This window comes from Rhinopithecus bieti, unplaced genomic scaffold, assembly GCF_001698545.2.
Source record: "Rhinopithecus bieti isolate Rb0 unplaced genomic scaffold, ASM169854v2 scaffold_47952, whole genome shotgun sequence".
In the NCBI taxonomy this organism is placed as follows: Eukaryota; Metazoa; Chordata; class Mammalia; order Primates; family Cercopithecidae; genus Rhinopithecus; species Rhinopithecus bieti.
This window is the reverse complement of record NW_016820098.1, coordinates 2786657-2810927: the sequence shown is the minus strand read 5'-3', so window position 1 is coordinate 2810927 and position 24271 is coordinate 2786657. Positions and strand designations below refer to the sequence as shown.

The window sequence follows — 24271 nt, the reverse complement described above, 5'->3', positions numbered from 1 at the left end:
CCTGATCCTTAGCTGTAACAACAGAAGTGGGACCTCCTTTCTTCCCAGTTCCCATCAACAGAGGCAATCTGCCTGAATCTGAGATGCTGGCTTATAATTTGGGGTAGATGTTTTCTCTTGCATGTATCACCTAGAGTTTACCTATTTCATAAAGACACAGGCAGTGCCTAATTTCTAATTCAAGCTTCAAGATAAGAAACAGAATTGTCATCTCTCCTTTGATCTCAAGTTTTCAGGAGAGCACATGAGTGAAAATCTAAGCCCCAGGGATTTTTTTTTTTTTTACTTCCTATAATCACCCTCATCATCAATATAACAGTCACAAACATTACTGAGTATATGGGACTATTCTACATAACCCTTACAATAATCCTATGATGTAGACACTATTTTTATTATTCCCATTTTACAGATAAAGAAACTGAGGCTTAGAGAGCTTGAACAAACTTGGCTAGGTTTATGCAGATAAGACCTGAGCAAGCCGCGACTTAGATTCGCATACTGTAATTCTAGGAACAACTGGGCTCAGCCACTCACTACAGTAAGCAGCTTCCAGAAGAGCTGTTCTCTAAACCATTGGATGGAACCAAGTCCTTCTCCCCTTCTCAGGGTTTCACATCTCAAGATCTGGACCATTCCTCAAGATACTTCTGAACAGCAGTATATGAACTGCCTTGCTGGGAATATCCTTCCACAATTCAAAGCCACAAACTGGAGCTCTAGAGCAAGGCATCACAAGGTCAAGGGAATTCTTAGATTTCAAAATACTTTTATTTAAAACCTCCATACTCAGATAGCAGAATAAATGGGCTGGGAGAGAGCGAGCCTAAGGAGCCATCACCTGCGGCCACGGTAAAAAACGCTGGGAGCTGCAGGTTATAGGACCTGCTGCTCGGTGCTATTTTCTATAATATTTTGTTCTCCACAGGCCCCTGTGTTACTAGAGGAAATGACAGTATTTTCTGCTGAGGGACATTCGTGTCCTATCTTTCTAGGAATAAGGATGACCCTGGTACACATCCTTTAGGCATGTGTAAGCCCAGTACTTAGAGTTCAAATTCACTGCAAACTGGCTGAATCCACCCTTCACCTTCAGGGAATGCCACACTTCTACAGATGAATTGGATCTGGTTGTAATCACCAACAAAGTCCCCCATTAATACAGTCAGTGATGCACTGCAAAGCAAACCCAAGGCCAGCCATTTCCCACCATTACCTGCTTTGATCCACGTCCCCTGGCCCCGCCCCTGGTTTTCAAGTCTTACTTTCTTGTTTGCCTATCAGTAGAGATGCAGAAAGATGGCTACCCTCCTCATTTTCATACCCCACCCAGCCCCGAGTATTTACCTGAGACTACTGAAAGTCATCCTCAACATCCTATTCTTTAGGACAAATATTCAGAAACTAGTTTATTTTACCGTCTCTCATTTTCATGGCTTTTCTTTTCTTTTTGAGACAGGGTCTTGCACTGCTGCCCAGGTTGGAGTGCAGTGGTGTAATCTTGGCTCACTGCAGCCTCAATCTTCTGGGCTCAAGTGATTCTCCTGCCTCAGCCTCCTGAATAGCTGGGACCACAGATGCACAACACCACAGCTGGCTATTTTTTTTATTTTTAGTGGAGATGAGGTCTTGCTGTGTTGCCCCGGCTGATCTTGAACTCCTGGGCTCCAGCAATCCTCTTGCCTTGGTCTCCCAAAGTACTGGGATTATAGGCATAAGACATAGCACCTGGCCATCATTGCTTTTCTTACAACCTTCTCTAAGTTCTTGGTCTCCAGCTGTCAGGCTGTGAGCAGGATGTGACGGGACTCTGATAAGTCTTGATGGGCAATGGCAAAATGTCCTCAAATGCCTCTGTCATTTTCAGTACCTACTTACCACTTTCGGAGTCCAACCTTACAGTTTTCCACTTCAGAACTTCCAAGACTAACATAAGGGAGTTCAAAGTCGGCCAATTTTTTCACAACTAGAGAAAGGGGAAAGCCGGTCTTACTGGCTGAAATAGCACAGACAGCTTATATATAGCAGCTTTCAAATGAGAAAATAAAACCTTATTATTGGAAATAATAAAATCATAGTAAGAATATCCTCTGTATTTACATGTAATTTTAACTTTCTGAAGCTCATTCAAAAAATAAATATCATTTGATCCTCAAAAATATCAGCCCCTTGAGTGGGGGATGTTTTACACTGTGATATAGATGAAAAAACAGATCCAGAGACATCCAGCGCCTTCGCAGCTCACCACAGGGCCCAGCAGCCAACCCTCTACACAAGCCCCTTATCTTCCAACTCAAAACCACCTCCCCTGGCTTCTTGAGGACATTTACAAACTACTTTGATGTAACTGATACAAACCTTGTAATATCTAGAAACATACTGTAGAGAAAACAAAAGATAAGAGAATCAGACTGTCTTCTTACACTATCTCATTACGCTTTTAAAAAAGTATCTAATAACTCATTGATATCATCCACAAATATTCCTTAACAAGGAAAAGTGATGTTGTGGTGGGGCGTCCTGACCCCCGGAGTCTAGCACTCCACTCACAGGAAAGGGTGCAGGCGGGTGGTCAGTGGTCAGGCCCAGGTCTGGAGTAAAGGGGGTCCGAATTAGGGCTGGGGGTGCACAAGTGCAGTTACTGAACCATCCAAGGTATGAGTGGTTTGCCTCCACTCTCCCCTAACAAGGACGCAACCTCCCATTCCCCAAACCCTTAACCCAGTGACTGAGAACAGTAGTAGGGATCATAGCCCGGTGGGTGGCCAGTCCCTCAGCTGTGAGTCCTGCATCAAGCCCCTGCTCACACCTGTCCACCCCGTCTCCTAGCTGATTCATTTGTTCCTTCCTTCTTACCAGAGAGCTTGCCCTCCTTGCCAAACTCAATGAGAAAGAGGCCGAAGTAGGCCAAGAGCTCCCGACACAGTCCAATTTTGTGTGATGCCACCTTTAACCAAAAACAAGCAGAAGGGGTAAAAGTTAGGTGTGCCCACCATGCATCCTAACTGTGACATGCAGACTTGGAAATGGCCGGTACATAGCAATAAAAAGTGAACACTCAAAGAAAGCTTTTGGAATCCAAAACAGTATCCATTTTAGAAAATTTCAAAACACAAAAAATTAGAATAAAGAAAATAAATATCAGTCCCACCACAATGGACAGAGGCTGGCCCCAGTTGAGGCTGGTCATCCCATCTCAGATGTGGACACGCTCCCGGATCATCTTGGTCTTTATTTTCCCCTGGAGGGCAGCAGCCATGCTCCATGAACATCTGTCCTTCTGTGATGTCTGTCCCTGGAGCCTGCACACTAATTTACCTTCCTGTGGACTGCATTACCAGCTATTGGGAAAGGATCACTCCCCGCCGCTTGGCTGGCATACAAACATGCACGTGCTACTGCCCACCTTTGACACGCCAGGCCTGCTTTGCCTTGATGTTTCCTGTGATGGTCAACTGTAATTTACTATGATGTTTGCAAAAAACCTCAGATCCCAGACACAGGTTGCCTTCCTTCACATTCCTCTTTGACTTTTGTATCAAACAGCTTTCATTTCAACACCAGTGGCTTCATTTTTGCCATCAGCCTATCAGGTGTCACCTCATAGCACTGGACATCTACTCATGCTCCCTTAGCAGAAACTTCTACATAACCACAGGCTACCTCCATCTTTAACACTGGGCTCTTGAGTAATTTCTTTATACTCCTGGTCTTAACTCACTAAATCACCTCTAACACTCAAGGAGTCACCGCCAAGCACTGCCCTCGAGAGCTGCTTTACCCACGGCTCCCAGTTCTCTAGATGGCAGTTGTACAAATACCAGGCTCACAGGGGGCCTTCTCTTGTTGGAGATACATAAATTACCCCCAGGAAGCAGTCTGATTAGGTGGCTGGTATAATTGGGTGTTCTCAGCATAGCTTTGAAAATAAAGAGCAGCTCAGGAATAGTTTCATCACTTTCAAAGCAATTCCCTTTCCCCTTCTTTCTTTCTCTCTCTTTCCCCCATGTTTTGGGCTGCAAAACACCCAAAAGCCAAACACAGTGGGTGAGTGTGTGGTACGTAACAGCATAGTAAAGACATCTTTCCCAGAGTAAACCTGACCCAGGTCCACTCAAATTAGATTTCCTTCTTTTCTGTCTAATTTAGGGAAAACAACAAGCTTACATGCCAAGGCAGACAGAGGAAAGGCGTGGGGACAAAAGGAGAATGAAGAAGCCTTTCACATTCATAAAGACATAAATATAAACACCTTCTTTCGAGAAGAGTGAGCATCAGCAAAAAAATACATAATAATATTTTTCCTGGCCGGGCGCGGTGGCTCAAGCCTGTAAGCCCAGCACTTTGGGAGGCCGAGACGGGTGGATCACGAGGTCAGGAGATCGAGACCATCTTGGCTAACACGGTGAAAACCCGTCTCTACTAAAAAATACAAAAAAACTAGCCGGGCAAGGTGGCAGGCGCCTGTAGTCCCAGCTACTCAGGAGGCTGAGGCAGGAGAATGGCATGAACCCGGGAAGTGGAGCTTGCAGTGAGCTGTGATCTGGCCACTGCACTCCAGCCTGGGCGACAGAGCAAGACTCCGTCTCAAAAAAAAAAATAATAATAATAATATTTTTCCTCTTAGCAAATGTTAATGATGATTCAAAACACGAACACCATCACTAGCACCACAGTAGTCCTAGATTTTAGCTTGCTGCTGGCCCTTAAAGAGCGCACTGAGGCCTGGCACAGTGGCTCACGCCTGTAATCCCAGCACTTTGGAAGGCCAAGGTGGGTGGATCACCTAAGGTCAGGAGTTGGAAACCAGCCTGGCCAACATGGTGAAACCCATCTTTACCAAAAAAAAAAAAAAAAAAAAAATTAGCTGGGCATGGTGGCACGTGCTTGTAATCCCAGCTACTCGGGAGCTGAGGAAGGAGAATCGCTTGAACCTGGGAGGCGGAGGTTGCAGTGAGCCAAGATCACACCACTGCACTCTAGCCTAGGCGACAAGAGTGAAACTCCATTTCAAAACAAACAAACAAAAGAGACCATTGAAAAGTAAAAGGCAGGCTGTGGGTAAGGCAAACCTGGGGAAGCAAAGTGAGAATGGCAGCAAGTGTACTGGAGAAGATGCAGAAGGTGAATTTTAATTACAAAACTTAAATTACGGTTTTATGCAAGCTAGAGAATTTCCCAGCTCTTGGAAGGAAATTCACACCTGTCGCTGGCCAAGTGATCACTTCACCTGTTACGGAAACTACCACTTCTAGGGTAGAACCTCCAGTTAAACTTATCTGATCTGATGATGTCAGTGTCTTGGGTCTGAATTTCTCACAAGCCAACATGATTGGAAGAGAGGAAGCACATTTTTCTGACTACGAATGTACCTCATCAAATGTATGCTATTAGTTTCCAGGGAAATGGACAAAATACGTAGTACCACAGAACCCTATTCAGCACTCCCTCCAATATCAATATCAATACCAATACCAATAATGATCAATAAACACAACTGCCATTGTCTCAGGAACGTGAACTATTTCTATAATTATTTACTTAGACATTGTCTGTAAAGTAACCTACCCAAATTCACACAGTCCTTACACAGCAGCACTGTACAGTTGTGTGTTGCTTAATGACAGGAATATGTTCTGAGAAATGCATCGTTAGGCAATTTTGTTGTTGTGTGAACACCACGAAGTGAACTTACACAAATCTAAATGGCATTGCTTACCATATGCCTAGGCTAGATGGTATGGCCCGTTGTTCCTGGGCTATAAGCCTGTTAGCCCAGGTTTATAGTAGTATAGTAGGCATGTTACTGTACTAAATACTGTAGGCAACTGTAATATTGGTGTATCTAAACATATCTATTGTTATTATTATTATTGGAGTTCGAGTCTTGCTCTGTGGCCCAGGCTGGAATGCAGTGGCATGATTTCGGCTCACTGCAAGCTCCGCCTCCCGGGTTCACGCCATTCTCCTGCCTCAGCCTCCTGAGTAGCTGGGACTACAGCACCCACCACCATGCCTGTCTAAATTTTTTTGTATTTTTTAGTAGAGACGGGGTTTCACCACGTTAGCCAGGATGGTCTCGATCTCCTGACCTCATGATCCACCCGCCTTGGCCTCCCAAAGTGCTGGGATTGCAGGCATGAGCCACCGTGCCTAGCCAAAACATATCTAGACATAAAGAAAGTACAGTAAAATATTGTATCATAAACTTATGGGACCATCATTGTATATGCAGTCCAATGTCGGCAGAAACATCATTATTATGTGGCACATGACTGTAATTTGAATCCAGGACTCATCCTAAACCCAGAAGATAGAAGACCCCAAACTACCACCACCACCACCTTCAGCTGCAGGCATGTCTAGTTTGGTCAGCAAGCCCAGTGTGTGAAAAAAGAAGTCAATGATGATGTCTCTCCTGTTCTAAACGATTCCATCCATTTCCAAATTATCTCTAATCCTGCAGCTGTACCCCAGACCTACCTGCCTGGCCCTAGACACATGCAGTATGTGGTTCCGACTCTATCACTGCCTTCCTACTCCTCCTTCATTTATGAGTCTGTCTCTCACTTCTAGATCCTGGGCAATTGAGGTTTTTGTGTTTGGGGTACAAACTCCCTCAAGCATCAAGGACCTTTGATACTTTTTAGAAAGACAATGCTGGAAATCGATACAGAAGATTAGCAAGACTGGAAGCAGGGAGATTAGTTTAGGGGCAGCAGTAGAGATCTAGCTGCGAAATGATAAAGGCTGGAACTAAGGTCGAGATGTAGAATGGAGAGGAGGAAACGGAGAGGCAATGAATATGAGAGAAGCTGGAGATACAGGAATAGGTTAAGTCAAGGCAGGCCGGAAGAGCTAGCAGCCAAAATGGGAGGGCTTCCATTTCTCAGCTCAGAAAGGGTCAGACACCATAACCCAAGCACAAGAACTTTCTGTCCTTTGAAAAGTCCTAGAAACTTTCTGACTCTTCTTCATGTTTATGACTTTGTATTTTCTCTTGTATGTTTCTCTGGAGGATTAGAGCTAAAACCTTCCAGAGGAAAAGGGCCTGGGAGCTGGCCCCCGGGGAGCAGGATGTGGGTGTCAGAAGACAGCCCTCGCTCCGCAGCCCCGCTTAGCAGATGGAAAAGGGGTCTGGGAGGCAGAGCTGCTGAAGAAGGATGAAGCCTTCTGAGTCTTGTCCTGTTAGTCCTCAGAGAGCTGACTACAACTCACGTCTGGGCCCTCTGCACCCAGAATTAGCCCTGAGGGAGCATTGGTTTCAAGAATTTTCCCTATGGGAGAATGGAATCTTCAAGAACTCCCCTGTAACCCTCTGCCAGGAACTGTCACCCGCACACCTAGGTATGACCTGTTTCAGCCTCTGCCAAGCCCCACTTTCCTTCCTGCTCCCAACGATGGGACATCCAATAATAAAGCATTTTACATATTTCCAGGCCACATCCTTGGCTAAGTTCCAAGGAAGTGCCAGCAGCCTTCCAGGAGATCTCTGGAAAATTGGTGCCCCCAGGGAGGGTGAAATCAAAGAGGCCCTGGAGGATTGGCTGTGTCTCAGGTTCCTTGGTTGTTCTCCCAGGAAATGCCAGTACCTCTGCAAATAATCATCCACAGAGTAAAACAACAGGCCAGAAGCTCCTGGAAGGCAGCTGTATCCCACTCTCTGCTTTCCAAACAGAACTATCCCTAGATTCAGTTCAGGACCTGGAGTCTAAACAAAGCTTACCTCTAGGACTCTTTCAGCAGTGTCTGATGTTATAATTTCGATTTTAATACTCTCTTCATTGGGCAGAAATATGTCCAGATAAGCTTTCTTGGTGGTGATGTCAAATGTATTCTATAAGCAAAAGAAAAGCAAAATAAATTTCCACACCATTTTTTTTTTTTTTTTTTTTTTTGGAGGTGGAGTCTCACTCCACATTGCCCAGGCTGGAGTGCAGTGGCATGATCTCGACTCACTGCAACCTCTGCCTCCCGGGTTCAAGCGATTGTCCTACCTCAGCCTCCTGAGTAGCTGGGATTACAGGCACCCACCACAACATCCAGCTAATTTTTTATATTTTTAGTAGAGATGGGTTTTACTGTGTTGGACTAGGCTGGTCTCAAACTCCTGACCTCAGTGCAATTCTCACTCCCTTGGAAGGAGGAAGGAAGGGCAGGGTCCTCACCTTCAGCTGAGGCTGCTAATCTTGAAGCAAATGGAGGGAAGCTCTGTGAGAATGAAGTCAATGTAGAGAAGAGTAGGGTTGGGGGTAGGGGTGAGAAGTAGGAGCCAGCCAACCTTCCATGACCTTTTAGTTAAATAAACAAATTTCTCTTTTGTGATTTTGGCCTTGACAATGAAAATCACCTGACTAATTGGAAGTAGTTGAGTTCTACCTTCTCCACTCTAAATGCTTATTTGTAGAATGTTCTTGGCTTTTTTTTACGCTTAATTAGTTTAAAGCCAGCTTAGATGGCTGCCTAGAAGGTAAGCTCCTTCAGATCAGGATTATGTGGTGAGTTTATCTTGAAGAGTGCCCTGTACAAATAGACACTTAATAATCTTGGTTCCATATTTCTCAAAATAATCCAAGTGAGAAGAGAAAAATTACTAGCATAGTAGTGTCCAAAATGGGGCATTTGCCAGGCACCGTGGCTCACGCCTGTAATCCCAGAACTTTGGGAGGCTGAGGTAGGCAGGTCATTTGAGGTCAGGAGTTCGAGACCAGCCTGGCCAATGTGGTGAAACCCTGTCTCTACTAAAATACAGAAATTAGCTGGGTGTGGTGGCACACGCCTCTAATCTCAGCTACTTGGGAAGCTGAGGCAGGAGAATTGCTTGAACCCAGGAGGGGGAGGCTACAGTGAGCTAAGATTGCACCACTGCACTCCAGCCTGGGCAACAGAGCAAGACTCCCTCTTAAAATAAATAAATAAATATATATATATACACACACACACAAACACATATGCACACATACACACATACATATAATAAATTAAATGGGGGCGTTTAAAAATGGAGTGTTGATGCACCAACTTCCCTCTCTAGCCCACGACTGCATACTTATCCTACAGATATGTAAGAAGAGAATATTAAGGTTAAAGCCTCCAATGTTCTGTTTTGACGTTGCAGCACTGGCTTTGGCTGACGTAATCTCCTCTCAGTAGAGAACCTGCACATCAAGGGAGGCAAGAGGTTAAAGAGCCACCCGACCCGCAGCCATTGGCCAAGATGGACAAATCAGTTGGCAACTGCACTCACTTTCCTTCCTCCTTCTGTCACACCCTACTGGTTTGTATTACTCTGTTCTCACATTGCTATAAAGAAATACCTGATGGCCCGGCATGGTGGCTCAAGCCTGTAATCCCAGCACTTTGGGAGGCCAAGATGGGCGGATCACGAGGTCAGGAGATTGAGACTATCCTGGCTAACACGGTGAAACCCCGTCTCTACTAAAAAATACAAAAAAACTAGCCGGGCGAGGCGGCGGGCGCCTGTAGTCCCAGCTACTCGGGAGGCTGAGGCAGGAGAATGGCCTGAACCCGGGAGGTGGAGCGTGCAGTGAGCTGAGATCCGGCCACTGCACTCCAGTCTGGGCAACAGAGTGAGACTCCGTCTCAAAAAAAAAAAAAAAGAAATACCTGAGATGCGGTAATTTTTATATAGAAAAGAGGTTTAATTGGCTCACTGTTCTGCATGCTGTACAGGAAGCGTGATGCTGGCAGCTACTCAGTTTCTGGGAAGGCCTCAGGAAGCTTACAATCATGGTGGAATGTGAAGCGCAAGCAGGCATGAGCAGGAGCAAGGGTGGGTGGAGGTGCCACACACTTTTAAACAACCAGATCTCGTGAGAACTCACTCACTGTCACGAGAACAGCAACAAGGGGATGGTGCTAAACCATTCATGAGAAACCACCCATGATCCAATCACCTCCTGCCAGGCTCCACCTCCAACACTGGGAGCTACAATTCAACATAGGATTTGGGGGAGAACAGGAAACCAAACAGTTGCCCCACCCAGTGGAATTCTGACTCACATTCATCTTCAACCTCATCCACTTTCCCCAAGACTCCAGCCACACTCTCCTCCTCCCTCATTCCCACTAGCTAACCTCACTTCCTATTAGTCACAGAGAAAACAGCAAGATGGGAACTTACTCGACTTCCACTCACCATCCAGCCTTGGACCCTGCCTGTAGCCTTGCTCTATCTTTCTTTGTCCTACACTCAATTTAAAAGGTGCCCTTCCTCCACCTGATCCCGGACCTTGTGCAATTCTCCTTCCAGAAGGACTTGGAGCCACTGACTATCAAGGTCCCTCCTGCATACTCCCATCTTCCACTTCTCCTTCTCTATCAGCTCCTACTCTAAAGCAAACAACAGAAAGTCAGAGACTTTGGGTAGATTATCTCCAAGGGAAAGAACCTGATGTGCTTGACTATGGGGAAAATTCTGTCTTCAGCACTGCTATATAACGGAAAGAGTTAGTCGTATGTTTTGAGACAACTAATCATATTTTTTTCTTTTAAGTGATTCAGTTTTAACTCCAGCTGGTGGGGTGCTGGGGATGCGGCAGGGGCAAGGGGAAGGTGTTGACTAAGGACTTAATTTTTTAAAATTAAAGTTGGGAAGAAGGGAAGAATAGAAGAAGTGATATAAGAAAGCTGAAATCCTCACCTTCATCACAGTCAGTGGATAAGGTTTAAAAGTTGAAGAATAATAGCTGGGTGCTATGGCATATACCTGTAATCCCAGCTCCTGGGGAAGCTGAGGAGGAAGGATCACTTGAGCCCAGGAGATGGAGTCCTGGGCAACATAGTGAGATCCTGTATCTAGAAAAAATAAAATGAAGAATAAGAGATACATGTATATAATTAATCTCCATATTTTCAAATATCTGAAGAAAAGGCTGTACGATTTGAAAGTCATTGCCTCTGGAGGACAGGGGAGTGTTATAATCCTTTTTAGCACTATCTCACTGTTATTTTTAGATTTTAAACTTTTATTCCATCCTTGATATCTATTTCATTTTCCTAACTATAAGCACATTTTGCTTTGGTAAGTAAACAAACATTTCAGAGCAATATAATGAAGAGGAGAATTGATGGCAACAAAAGATCTTTGTGTGATAAGATCAAAGCAACCACAAAACAGATCAAACAAGTTTAGAGTGGAAATCAAAGAACAATTTGGCTCTATTTGTGATATTTGAATTTTACTAGAATGTTTTAATGTATTACTTACAAAATTAATGAAATGTAAAAGCAACACAAAACCAATTAGGGGAAAAGTCAACCTGGTAGAACTGGCTTGTATAAAAAACAAAACATTAAATAAGCTGCTATCTTTTTTTGTTTTGTTTTGAGTCAGGGTCTTGCTGTATTCAGGCTCGAGTACAATGGGATGATCATAGCCCACTGTAGCCTCAAAGCTCTGAGCTCAAGCAATCCTCCTGCCTCCGCCTCCAGAGTAGCTGGGGCTATCGACACGTGCCACTACCCCCATCTAAACATCTCTTATTATTATTTTTTTGTAGAGACAGAGTCTCACTATGTTGCCCAGGCTGGTCTTCAACTCCTGGCCTCAAATAATTCTCCCTCAAAGTTCTGGGATTACAGGTGTGAGCCACTTGCCATGTGCTTGGCTCAGCTGCCATACTGATCTATGATGCAGCAGGAATGAAAAAACACAATTCACACTAGAAAACTAACAAAAACACATTCATTTTAAAGAAACTTCAAAATCCGCCAATACATGGGCTGCCTTAACACGTTTTAAAATATGTGCTTTGTTGCTATTCTGCTCTGAGGCAGAGGAACATTCTTAAGAATGTTTCCTATTTCCCTTGTAGAGAGATGACAGTAGCCCATCATTGCATGTGATGAGGTTTCCAGCCCGGTGAATCTGCATATGGATTTTCCTGGATGGGCACCATGACTATTAGACATTCCTCTACCTCAGAGCAGAATAGCAACAAAGCGCACTGATGTTGAAAAATTAAAAGATTTCTCCAGTTGTTAAATTCAACTCAATTCAACTCAAAAAGAGCACATATTTTAAAACGTGTTAAGGCTCTGGGAAGTGACTGTTACCTCTGTCCTGACCTCTCTTTAGAGGCAGACAGAAAACAATGAAAGGGAAAGCATCCTTGAAGAAACTTACAAATAGCCTGAGGTTTTCAGAAGGGCTGCCAAGTGCAGTGAAAATTGAACCTGGTCAGGAAGGAGGGAATTAGAAGTCTCAAAGTGCTGCAGAACTCAAGGAATACATAAGCTGCCTCAAAGCAGTTAGTCACGTGGTGCTCAGCCTGTCTGGGAGCGCTACTCCGGGCCCCATTGGACACCACCTAGTGGCAGGGGATGCTGAAGAGATATACAGACACTCCATCTTTGCAAAAGGCAATCTCTAAGCATGGCTGGGGAAAGAAAAGGGACTGGCATTAAGATTTTGCTTTTTAAAACCTATGTCTTGGCCGGGCGTGGTGGCTTACACCTATAATCCCAGCACTTTAGGAGGCCGAGATGGGTAGATCACCTGAGGTCAGAAGTTCAAGACCAGCTTGACCAACATGGAGAAATCCCATCTCTACTAAAAATACGAAAATTAGCCGGGCGTGGTGGCAGGCGCCTGTAGTCCCAGCAACTCGGGAGGCTGAGACAGGAGAATCGCTTGAACCCAGGAAGCGGAGGGAGTGACTACCTCTTATCTATTAACATTGTGCCAGATGATATGTCTTAAGGGCATCAGTTAATTTAATCCTCAAAGCAACCCCAAGAGACAGAAGCTCTTCTCCCCATTTTACAGATGGGGAAACTGCGGCACAAAAAGCCTAAGTAAATTGACCCAAGTCATATAAATCAAAAGTAGGGTAGCCAAAATTTGAATCGAGGCCATCTCACTACTTAACCTGAACTCTTAACCCCTAAACCGGGTCGGAGGATGCTGATCTTAATCAAAATATTAGAAGGCTAGATCATGGTATGAGGAGCTGTGGTTTAAAGCTTTGCTGCTAGACAGTCTGCTCAGGCCTTAGGTAGAGTGTTCATAAGAAAGTGTTCAGAAACAAGAAACAAGACCTGGAAATACAACATATTCGATGAATTCAACTCAGGCCCCCTCCCCAATACTATGTGTCAGCAAACAGCTAGCTCACAACAGCAGCCCCTTTCAAAGTGGATTGATGACCTCAAGATAACTGGCAAGGGACCTATGCAAAAATCCTGCAAGAAAGGAGGAAAGAAACATGACCAATGAAAGGCAAAAAACATATACCAAAAAAATTACATCATTAAGCAGATGAAAATGATGGATGTGTTAATAAAAAGAAGGTGTTTCTGAATGAAGACCTCAAAAAATAGATAAAAGCCTCAAGAAATAAGATAACAAAAAGATATAAAAGCGAGCTGGCAAAGTTCATGGAAGAAATGGAAGAGGAAAATAAAGCCATTACAAAAGTGAAAATTGTGTTAGAAAAAGTAAAAAGAGGCACTGAAAAACACAGCTAGAGGTATAAGGCTTTTGTATGAAGTCACAAAGGCAAAATATTGAACTAAAATCAGGTATAAAACCTTTCAAATTATCAGGAAAATAAGATATACAAAACTGGCTGGGCAGGGTGGCTCATGCCTGTAATCCCAGCCCTTTGGGAGGCTGAGGCAGGAAGATCACAAGGTCAGGAGTTCAAGACCAGCCTGACTAATATGGTAAAAATCCTGTCTCTACTAAAAATACAAAAATTAGCTGGGCGTGGTGGCTCATGCCTTTAATCCCAGCTACTTGGGAGGCTGAGGCAATAGAATCACTTGAACCTGGAAGGTGGAGGTTGCGGTGAGCCGAGATCATGCCACTGCACCCTAGCCTGGGCAACAAGAGCGAAATTCTGTCTGAAAAACAAACAAACAAGGATATATAAGACAAAGCTCAGAAACACTGAATGATCCCATGAATGACGGAAAACAAAACCCATAGTGCACCCCCAAAAGATGACTGAACTAAAGTCAACTTACTATCATATGTGCAGATATAGAATGATCTGCAAGACATAGGTTTTAAACAGCAAGGTCAATTTAAAAAAAAATTTTTTTTTCGGGATAGAGTCTTGCTCTGTCACCCAGGCTGGATTGCAGTGGCATGATCTCAGCTCACTGTAACCTCCACCTCCCGGGTTCAAGCAATGCTGTCTCAGCCTCCCAAGTAGCTGGGATTGTAGGTGTGAGCCATCACGACCGGCTGAATTTTTATTTTTGTAGAGACAGGGGTTCACCACATTGGCCAGACTGGTCTCGAACTCCTGACCTCAGCTGATCTGTCCACCTCAGTCTCCCAAAGTGCTGGGATTACAGACGTGAGCCACAGCACCCAGCCATTAAAAAGCAAGTTCAAAAAGTGTGTTGAGTGTGTGCTTGTTTATAAAATAAAATGTGTGTGTGTGTGTGTGTGTAAGTACACTCCATGGTGTTCACACAACGACAAAATCGCCTAATGATGCATTTGTCAGAATGAATCCATATTGTTAAGTGACACATGGTTGTGTGTGTGCATGTATGTATATATATGCATGCTTATATATGTGCATGTATGTATAGCAAAAGAGCACTATAAACTACTAGACTATAAACAACAGTTGTCACTGAGGAGGGGAATCATAAGGGAAGAAAAGTTAATTTTCATTGTATACACTTGTGCTATTTGAATTTTACTATCATCACCACTTCCACAACAAACTTTTCAAAGAATAAGAAAGTATGTGTATATACAAACCATCAAGCAAATGTGAAAATATGAACCACGACAGAACAGAAGGCTCTAGGGCCATTTCTCAGGTTGAGTGGGCCAGTAAATATCCCAACACATTTGAACCCCTGTCCACATGAGACTTGTTCTGAGAACCCAATAGGATTTTATTTTATAAATGAGTAAATAAATGAATGAAATGTGTTCCAGTTTTTGCAAATCCGATCCTTCCTCCCCTGGCTAAGGATCCAGTTAACTAGTATCATATTACTGCAGAACATCAATTCTTTCAGAGCTTTTCCAGCCAAGCTCATACATACAGGCATAACAATGTTTCTTTATGTGCCATTAGAATGAGTGTTGTTCTGAACAAATGTACTTAACAATTTCAGCCTAGGGAGCAAGTGACCCATGATTCTTTAGATCAACAAAGGAAAGGGAGTTGCTGTATGTCATTCTGTTCATGTTGAATTTTCTCTATGATTCATTTACAATAAAGGTAGAAGTAGAGAATACACAAGGAATAGACAGCATGGCCTGCTTTCCTGATGTCTTCACTGTGGCCCACTTGGAAATCTCAGCTACAGAAGCTGGGTCACAGACATGTTATGGGAACCCTTAATGATAAAGGCTGTAGTTCTCGTACTATACTCAGAGGGCCTCTTCTTCATATCCTGTTTTGAGATGTATGATTCTCAGGCTACAGAAAAAGGGATCTACTTAATAAAATGAGCCAAAGGTCAAGTGACACACTTCACTTTCCATCTAAAGTCTAAACCTCCAAAAGAACAAAATAGGAACCATCCCCCAATTGACTTGAAATGAATATATTTTGCCCAAGTCCAGGCTCTGTGGGACTGTGGCCAATGCACACATGTGTGTGTACCTGCACACATGGTTCATGAAGAGTGTCCTGCAGAGGAATGATGGCCCCATTAAAGAAGAGCAAGCTTACCAGCTGTGCCAGTTTTAAAAACTCAACGAAGACATCACTTCTCAACACGTTTGGGTCCATGGTTACTGAAAAACATGGACGGTGAGCCAGGTTAGCATGAGCTGGGCTGGGCCTTGCCTATTAATTGCTGTGTCCTCCAGAGATCGCTCATGCCTTGCCAGTGCTCTGTTTCCTCCCTGAAGTGATGAATGTTGAAACCTTTCAAATACAGGAAAACCCCCCAAAGGTTGCCTCCTACAGGCAGCCTTAACAACAGGAACTCATGACACCCATCCAGGGTGACAGTGTTCCCAGGCATCTCACTTTATTTATACACACCCATACTACTCAACATCCATTTTGTTGCCCTACCAGGATGATAATGACGTTTATATGAAGAATCAGAATGATCTTAAAACCTACGTCTAGCCTCCCAGACTAGCAAGACACAGGGTAATTTGAAAATTTAATCCAACCAAGAAACATCAATTGAGAGCACCTCTTTGGAGTCTCACCCAGTCGCCCAGGCTGGAGTGTAGTGACGTGATCTTGGCTCACTGCAATGTCCACCTCCTGGGTTAAGGTGATTCTCTTGCCTCAGCCTCCAAAGTAGCTGGGGTTACAGGCACCTGCCACCATGCCTGGCTAATTTTTGTGTTTTTAGTAGAGATGGGGTTTCATCATGTTGGCCAGGCTAGTCTCAAACACCTAAACTCAGGTGATCTGCCCGACTCGGCCTCCCAAAATGCTGGGATTACAGGTGTGAGCCACAGCGCCGGGCCAAGAGCACCCCTTTGAATGATAGGAGTTCTCAAGATGTTACCCCCAAAAAAAAAACAATGACAAGGCAGTCAGAGAGATTTAAAATATTTCATTCTTCTATACTTAACAAAAATATTTTCACCCTTAGTTTTAAAGCTCCTGACAAAAATAGCCAGGAGATATGGGCAGAGCGGATGGGGCAGACACACCCCCATGAGAACTGCAAACCCACAAGGTATGGCCCAGCCTGGATCCTCCTGGTTCACCCCCCTTGCCACAGATCCTCTCCTATATCCTGTGCTTCAGCTACACTTACGTACTTACTAAATGCTGCCAAATTTCTTTCTTCCTTCTGTTTTCATTACTGTTTTCCTTTTTTTTTTTAATTTTTTTTATTTTTTTGAGAGGGAGTCTTGCTCTGTCACCCAGGCTGGAGTGGAATGGCGTGATCTCAGCTCACTGCAACCTCTGCCTCCCGGGTTCAAGCAATTTCCTGCCTCATTCTCTCAAGTTGCCGGGATTACAGGCATGTGCCACCATGCCCGGCCTGTTTTACTAATTTCATCAAACATCCTCTACCAGCATTTTTTATGAGTCACTTCATTGCAGGCTGTGCCTTTCCCAAAAAACATCATGTTTTGCAAAATAAACGAAGAGAGAAAGTCCCTGCAACACGAGAAACTATTTATAAAAATCATTCTGTCTTTTCTGGGGGGTAATTCCCGGGGTGGAGGAGGGAAAGCCCTTGCATGATTTTCCGCAATGGGGCATATAGTCAAACTATGAATAGCTATATTCATCAGCATAAATTATTGGGAATGAGGAAAGCTGCTGAAAAAGGTATTCACCCAACTGGTATTTACTGCATGACTATTACGTACCAGTACTAGGCTAAAACCTTTGTATATTTTAGCTTATCTAATCTTCATGACAAACTCTGAGGTAAATTATTTCTATTTAATGGATTTAAAAAACGGAGACTCAGAGAAAGTAGGTATCTTGCTCACGGTCACACAACTGGTAAGGAACTAAAGTGGGATTTGACACTGGGTCTGATTCTAGAACCTGTGCTCTGAGTCATGAGGCGAAGCCATACTGTCTTCTTACTTGACCTTGTCAAAGAGGATACACAAGTCATTCTGATAAGAATAAAGACCAGTCCTAGAAAAGCAAAACCTTAAGCAGTGTGATCACTTGTAAAAAGACCAGGTATTAAAGGAGCATTTTGCTAAGACACGAGAAAACAAACCAAGGGAGAATGAAAATTCAAAAGATATTACATTTTGAACTTGAACTTTGAAAGAGCTCATTCAGTAGGTCTAAAAAGAAGTATGGTCCCATGACAAAAAAAAAAAAAAAAAAATTAATGGAAAATAGATGGCTTCTACAGTTTTACTTACTATGTTTCAGAAAAGATGCAGCCATGAAAACAATGAGATAAATCTATGACTGCTGATGTAGAATGACCTCTAAGATACATATTTTAAGAGAAAAAAGTCAACATACAGGAGAAAATCTTTTTTCTTGAGCTACGAAGGACATTAGTGTAATAGTTGGTGATGTTTTATTTATTTATTTTTAGAGACAGGGTCTCCATCTGTCACCCAAGCTGGAGTGCAGTTGCTCAAATCATAGCTCAGGAGGTCGAGACTGCAGTGAGCTGTGACTGCACCACCGCACTCCAGCGTGGGTGGCACAACAAGACAGTGACTCTAAAATAAAAATAAAAAGAGATGAGATCTGTGTTGCCCAGGTTGGTCTCAAATTCCTGGGCTCAAGTGATCCTCCTGCCTCAGCTTCCCAGAGTGCTGGGATTACAGGTGTGAGCCATCACTCCCAGCCTAAATGTCTCAGCAGTTTTATGTTTGCTGACTTTATTTTATTTTTTGAGACAGGGTCTTTCCCTGTTGCCCAGGATGGACTGCAGTGGCAGGATCAGAGTTTACTGCAGCCTGAAACTCCTGGGCTCAAGCAATCCTCCCACCTCAGCCTTCCAAGTAGGTGCAGGCATGTGCCACTACACCCAGCTAATTTTTGTTTATTTTTAATTTTTTGGTACAGACAGGGTCTTGTTATATTGCCCAGGCTGGCCTTGAACTCCTGGGCTTAAGGGATCCTCCTGCCTTAACCTCCCAAAGTGCTGGAATTGCAGGCATGAGCTACCATGCCTAGCCTAATTGTTGAAATTAAAAAAGGGGGGTTCCAGATAAATTAATTTGTATCAAATGTTGTTCTGTTTTGAATACATTTGTAACCATTATTGTATCAATTTTGTTTCCTGATTTTGATACATTGATCATTATTATATCAATACTGTTTCCTGATTTTGCTAACTATACTGTGGTTATATAAGAGTCTCTGTGATCTTAGGAAATACACAAAGTATTTTATTTTATTTTTTTTATTTTTTTGAGGTGGAGTTTCACTCTCATTGCCCAGGCTGGAGTGCAATAGCACGATCTCGGCTCACTGCAGCCTCCACCTCATGGGTTCAAGCAATTCTCCTGCCTCAGCCTCCCGAGGAGCTGGGATTGCAGGAACCTGCTACCATGGCCAGCCAATTTTTTGTATGTTTAGTAGAGACGGAGTTTTGCCATATAGGCCAGGTTGGTCTTGAACTCCTGGCCTCAGGTGATCTGCCCACTTCAGCCTCCCAAAGTCACAAAGTATCTTAAAATAAGATGGCTGAGGTGTGTAACATTCAAGTAAGTCTAAAAAAAGATACGAGAGATTCATATATACACACACACACACAAGGAAAAAAGAACGATAAGACAAATGTAAAATGTAAACATCTGGGCGATCTGGGTGGGGTATACAGAAATTCTTTGCATTATGTTTGCAACTTTTCTGTAAACCAAAATTTTAGAATAAAAAGCTCTGAAAATCAGGTACAGAAAAGTATGTATAGTAAACTTCAATTTGTGTTGAGCAAAAAGGGATCTACATACAGGCAAATTGCTGCTAGGGAATATACAAACAGCCTGGAATATACAAACAGCCTGGAAGGGGAACTTACCTTTCATTGTATATTCTTTTGGGTAGTTTATATTTTAAAAAATATTATGTGTGTACACTTTTCCAATTTTAAAAACTTTAAGTCTTTAAGTGCCATTTTTGCCATTTCCCCTCAACATCCTCTTTTTGGTGACAGCCTAATCTTGCCAACCACAGTTTTGCTGTGCACAGCATTTCTAGGACCCAGGCGATGGGCAAGCTGTTGTATTGTGAGCCTCACAGGGGCCAGAGCTGAATGTCCTTGGTGCCTTAGCGTGGCTTCCTGGTAAGGACTAAGATGGAGGCAAAAGCTCTGTCATTGCTAATAAAGACCTCTGATATCTCTTAAGAGCTTTCCTGTAAGTGGTTCATCTCATCCTTTTGTTTATTCCCAATCCAGACACTTTTTCTTTTAACCTCCCAATCAAAGCCAAAATACAGCACCTAAGTGTGACTCTAAACATAAAGTAGGCCAGGCGTGGTGGCTCACTCCTGTAATCCCAGTACTTTGGGAAGCTGAAGTGGGCAGCTCATTTGAGGTCAGGAGCTGGAGACCAGCCTGGCCAACATGGTGAAACCCCATCTCTACTAAAAAAATACAAAAATTAGCTGAGCATGGTGGCAAGCACCTGTAATCCCAGCTACTTGAGAGGCTGAGGCAGGAGAATCACTTGAACCTAGTAGGCAGAGGTTGCAGTGAGCCAAGATCACACCACTGCACTCCAGCCTGGGTGACAGAGCGAGACTCTGTCATGAATAAATAAATAAATAAATAAATACTGGCTGGGTGCAGTGGCTCATATCTGTAATTCCAGCACTTTGGGAGGCTGACATAGGAGGGTTGCTTAAGGCCAGGGGTTTGAGACCAGCCTGGGCAATATAGTGAGACTCCATCTCTATAAAAAAAATTTTTTTTAATTGGCCAGGCATGGTGTGTTGCACATATAGCCCCAGATTCTTGGGAAGCTGTGGTGGGAGGATTGCTTGACTCCAGGAGATCAAGGCTATAGTGAGCCATGATTGTGCCACTGCACTCCAGCCTGGGCAACAGGGAAAGATCCTGTCTCAAAAAATAAAATAAAATCAGCAAGCATATAACTGCTGAGACATTTAAGTTGGGTGTGGTGGCTCACATCTGTAATCCTAACACTTTAGGAAGCTGAAGCAGGAGGATCACTTGAGCCCAGGAATTTGAGACCAGCCTGAGCAACATAGTGAGACCTCATCTATTTTTTTTTTTAATCTTTTTTAGAGTCACTGTCTTGCTGTGTCACCCAGGCTGGAGGGCAGTGGAGCAGTCATGGCTCACTGTAGCCTCAGCCTCCTGTGCTCAAGCAATCCTCCCACCTCAGCTTCCTGAGTAGCTGGGATTATAGGCACGCACCACCATACCTGACTAATTTTTTAAATTTTGTTTAGAGACAGGTTCTCTCTATGTTGCTCAGGCTGGTCTTGAACTCCTGGCCTCAAGTGATCCTCCTGCCTCAGCCTCCCAAAGCGCTGAGATTACAGGTGTGAGAAACCATGCCCAGCCAGACCTCATCTCTTTAAAAAAAAAAACAAAAAAAAAACGGTATTTTTAAAGCCAAATACAAAGAACACATATTATATGATCCCTTATATATGAAATGTCCAGAATAGGCAAATCTTTAGAGATAAAAATTACAGTAGTAGTTGCCAGGGCCTGGTAGGGGAGGGAAAGAGGACGTGATTGCCAATGAGTATGAGGTTTCTTTCGGGGGTGATGACAATATTCTAAAATTAGATTATGGTAATGGTCACACAATTAATTACATAAATATATTGTAAAAGAATTGACTTGTACACTTTAGCAGGTGAATTTTGTGGCATACAACTTACATTGCAATAAATCTGTTTTTTAAAAAACCCTGAAAATACATACCATTTTGCAAATATTGTTCCAGTTGGTTCCTCCTCTCATCAGCCATAGCTGTGGTCATTGCCAAATAGTACTTTGGTGGGAAGGGTGGCAGGCAATTTCCAAAGACTCGTCTTAGCTGAAAGATCCAGGAAACACAGTTAGGCAGGTGACCTACCAGTTCAGGGTTGATGAGATTACTAAAGCCTCCTCTAGGGCAAGTCCCATCCCAGCACTTTATTTCAAGTTAAGCCTTCCTGGTGGCTCAAAGAGGGAAAAGAGGACAATTTGATTTTCTTAAGGAGGAATTTATTTCAGTATATGTTCTGGAGATGTTACTAGACACATCACAGACCGGCAGCTCCAGTGTAAGTTTGGTAGAGCTGAGATGTATGTTTATCTTTCATTTGTTTTACAAGACTAGCCACTGCTCACATCATACAATATTATCTTGATTCATTCCACAATAGTGTCTGTGATATCAATGACAACGGGAATTAAATTCCTCAACCCTACCTCCACCAAATCCGAACTTGACAGATGCTTACAGCTGTGTCACCTAATGCGGTAGCCACCAGCCACCTGTGGTGAATCAGCACCTGAACGTGGCTAGTTTGGATTGAGATGTGTTGTAGGTATAACATGCATTCCAAATTTCAAAGAAGAGAGAATGTAAAATATCTCACTGATAATTTTTATATTGATTACATGTTGAAATGATAATATTTTGGATACATTGAATTAAATAAAATATATTATTAAAATGAATTCCATCTGTTTCCTTTTACTCTTTTTAACGTGCCTATCAGAAAATTTTAAATTACATAAGTTCTTCTTTCTTTCTTTCTTTCTTTCTTTCTTTCTTTCTTTCTTTCTTTCTTTCTTTCTTTCTTTCTCTCTCTCTTTCTTTTTTTTCTTTCTTTTTTTTTTTTTTTGAGGTGGAGTTTTACTCTTGTTGCCCAGGTTGGAGCACAATGGCTCGATCTCGGCTTACTGCAACCTCCACCTCCCGGATTCGAGCAATTCTCCTGCCTCAGCCTCCTGAGTAGCTGGGATTACAGGCATGTGCCACCAGGCCAGGCTAATTTTGTATTTTTAGTAGATACAATGTTTTTCCATGTTGGCCAGGCTGGTCTTGAACTCTCAACCTTAGGTGATCCGCCCGCCTCTGCCTCCCAAAGTGCTGAGATTACAGGCGTGAGCCCACCGCACCCAGCCGAGAGACATACATTATGTTTCTATTGGACCAGTGCTGGTTACAGAATTCCAATAATGCTGACATATGATCCCAAGTAGAAACCAGCCAGGTCCTTCTCTCCCACTTACTCATATATGACCCATGACCATGGCAGTAATTATTTTTATGGAACCTAAAAAGTGGATATATAAAAAATTATTTTAAAATTAAGAACAAAAAGTGTGCATCTTTATTCCAGCCCTACACTTGTAGTGGCAACTTGAAGGTAAGGCACAGAATCATTCTCCTGAAAATAAGACAAAGGAAACCACTCAGAAACCCAATCAGGTTTTAACACGGTATCTCTAGAGCAGGAGGGCTGAAATCCTACTATTACCATACTTAGTGGCTTAAAGAAAATGAAAGATGGAATAAGAAAAATGAGGCTGCAAACAGTAAGGATTTTTAATTCCATGGCCTTTGTCACAAATACAGTGAGTATCTGGCAAATATTTACCTTGTATAGATAGGCCCTAATTTCAAAAAAGTCAAGAATCTGATGACTTCCCTCCATGCCCACTACCATCACCCTGGTCCAAGCCACTGTCATCTCTTCTCTAGATTATTGCAGTAGCCTTCCAACAAGTCTCTCTGCTTCTACCCATGACTCCTTCAGTCTATTCCTAACATAGCATCTAAAGTGATACTTTATTTTTATTTTATTTTATTTTATTGAGACAGAGTCTTGCTCTGCTGCCCAGGCTGGAGTGCAGTGGCATGATCTTGGCTCACTGCAACCTCCACCTCCTGGGTTCAAGCGATTCTCCTGCCTCAGTCTCCCAAGTAGTTGGGACTACAGGTGTGCACCACCACACCTGGCTAATTCTTGTATTTTTAGTAGAGATGGGGTTTTGCCATGTTGGCTAGGCTGGTCTTGAACTCCTGACCACAGGTGATCTGGCTGCCTTGGCCTCCCAAAGTGCTGGGATTACAGGTGTGAACTACTGCACCCAGCCTAAAGTGATACTTTTAAAATGTAAGTCAGCCAGGTGTAGTAATGCGCACCTGTAGTCCCAGCTACTTGGGAGGCTGAGGCAGGAGGGTTGCTCGAGCCCAGGAGGTCAAGGCTGTGATGCACTATGATAGCCACTGCCCTCCAGCCTGGGCGACAGAGCAAGACTCTATCATCTCTTAAAATAAGAAAAGTAAGTCAGATCATTCCACTGTCTTGCTCAAAATCCTCCTCAACTTCTCATCTCACTCAAGTAAACCCAAAATTCTTACAATGACTTAGAAGTGTGCCATCTAATATGGTAGGCATTAGCCACCTGTGAGTAAATTTGAACCTAATTAAAGTAATATAAAATTTTTAAATTCAATCTTCAGTCTTGCTAGCTACATCTCAAATGCTTAATAGTCACTTGAAATATTGTAATTTGCTATTCAGTTGGGCAAAGCAGATATAGAGCATTTCCATCAGCACAAAAGTTCTATTGGAAAACATTGGTCTAACATCTGGGGTGGTTATTAACTGCCTGCCTGTGGGCAAAACATGTTTTTTTTTTTTTTTTTTTTTTTTTTTTTTTTTTTTTTGTCATTTTTTCTTTTTTTTGAGACCAAGTCTGGTTCTGTCGCCCAGGCTGGAGTGCAGTGGCGCAATCTCAGCTCACTACAAGCTCTTTCTCCTGGGTTCACGCCATTCTCCCGCCTCAGCCTCCCAAGTAACTGGGACTACAGGCACCTGCCACCTGGCTAATTTTTTTTGTATTTTTAGTAGAGACGGGGTTTCACCATGTTAGCCAG

The 24271-nt window shown here is 43.2% G+C and overlaps 1 protein-coding gene across 1 annotated transcript in view; it reads right to left on the bottom strand.

Moving 5' to 3' along the window:
- Positions 1-24271, bottom strand: part of SNX31 (sorting nexin 31) — a 72884-nt gene that overhangs the window by 37369 nt on the left and 11244 nt on the right. The window contains exons 3-7 of the mRNA XM_017859447.1: positions 21316-21430; positions 15675-15739; positions 7727-7837; positions 2857-2947; positions 1879-1966 (exon numbers count right to left, since the gene is read on the bottom strand). Of these exons, the coding sequence (XP_017714936.1) occupies positions 1879-1966; positions 2857-2947; positions 7727-7837; positions 15675-15739; positions 21316-21430 (470 nt within the window). The remainder of the gene's footprint in view (positions 1-1878; positions 1967-2856; positions 2948-7726; positions 7838-15674; positions 15740-21315; positions 21431-24271) is intronic.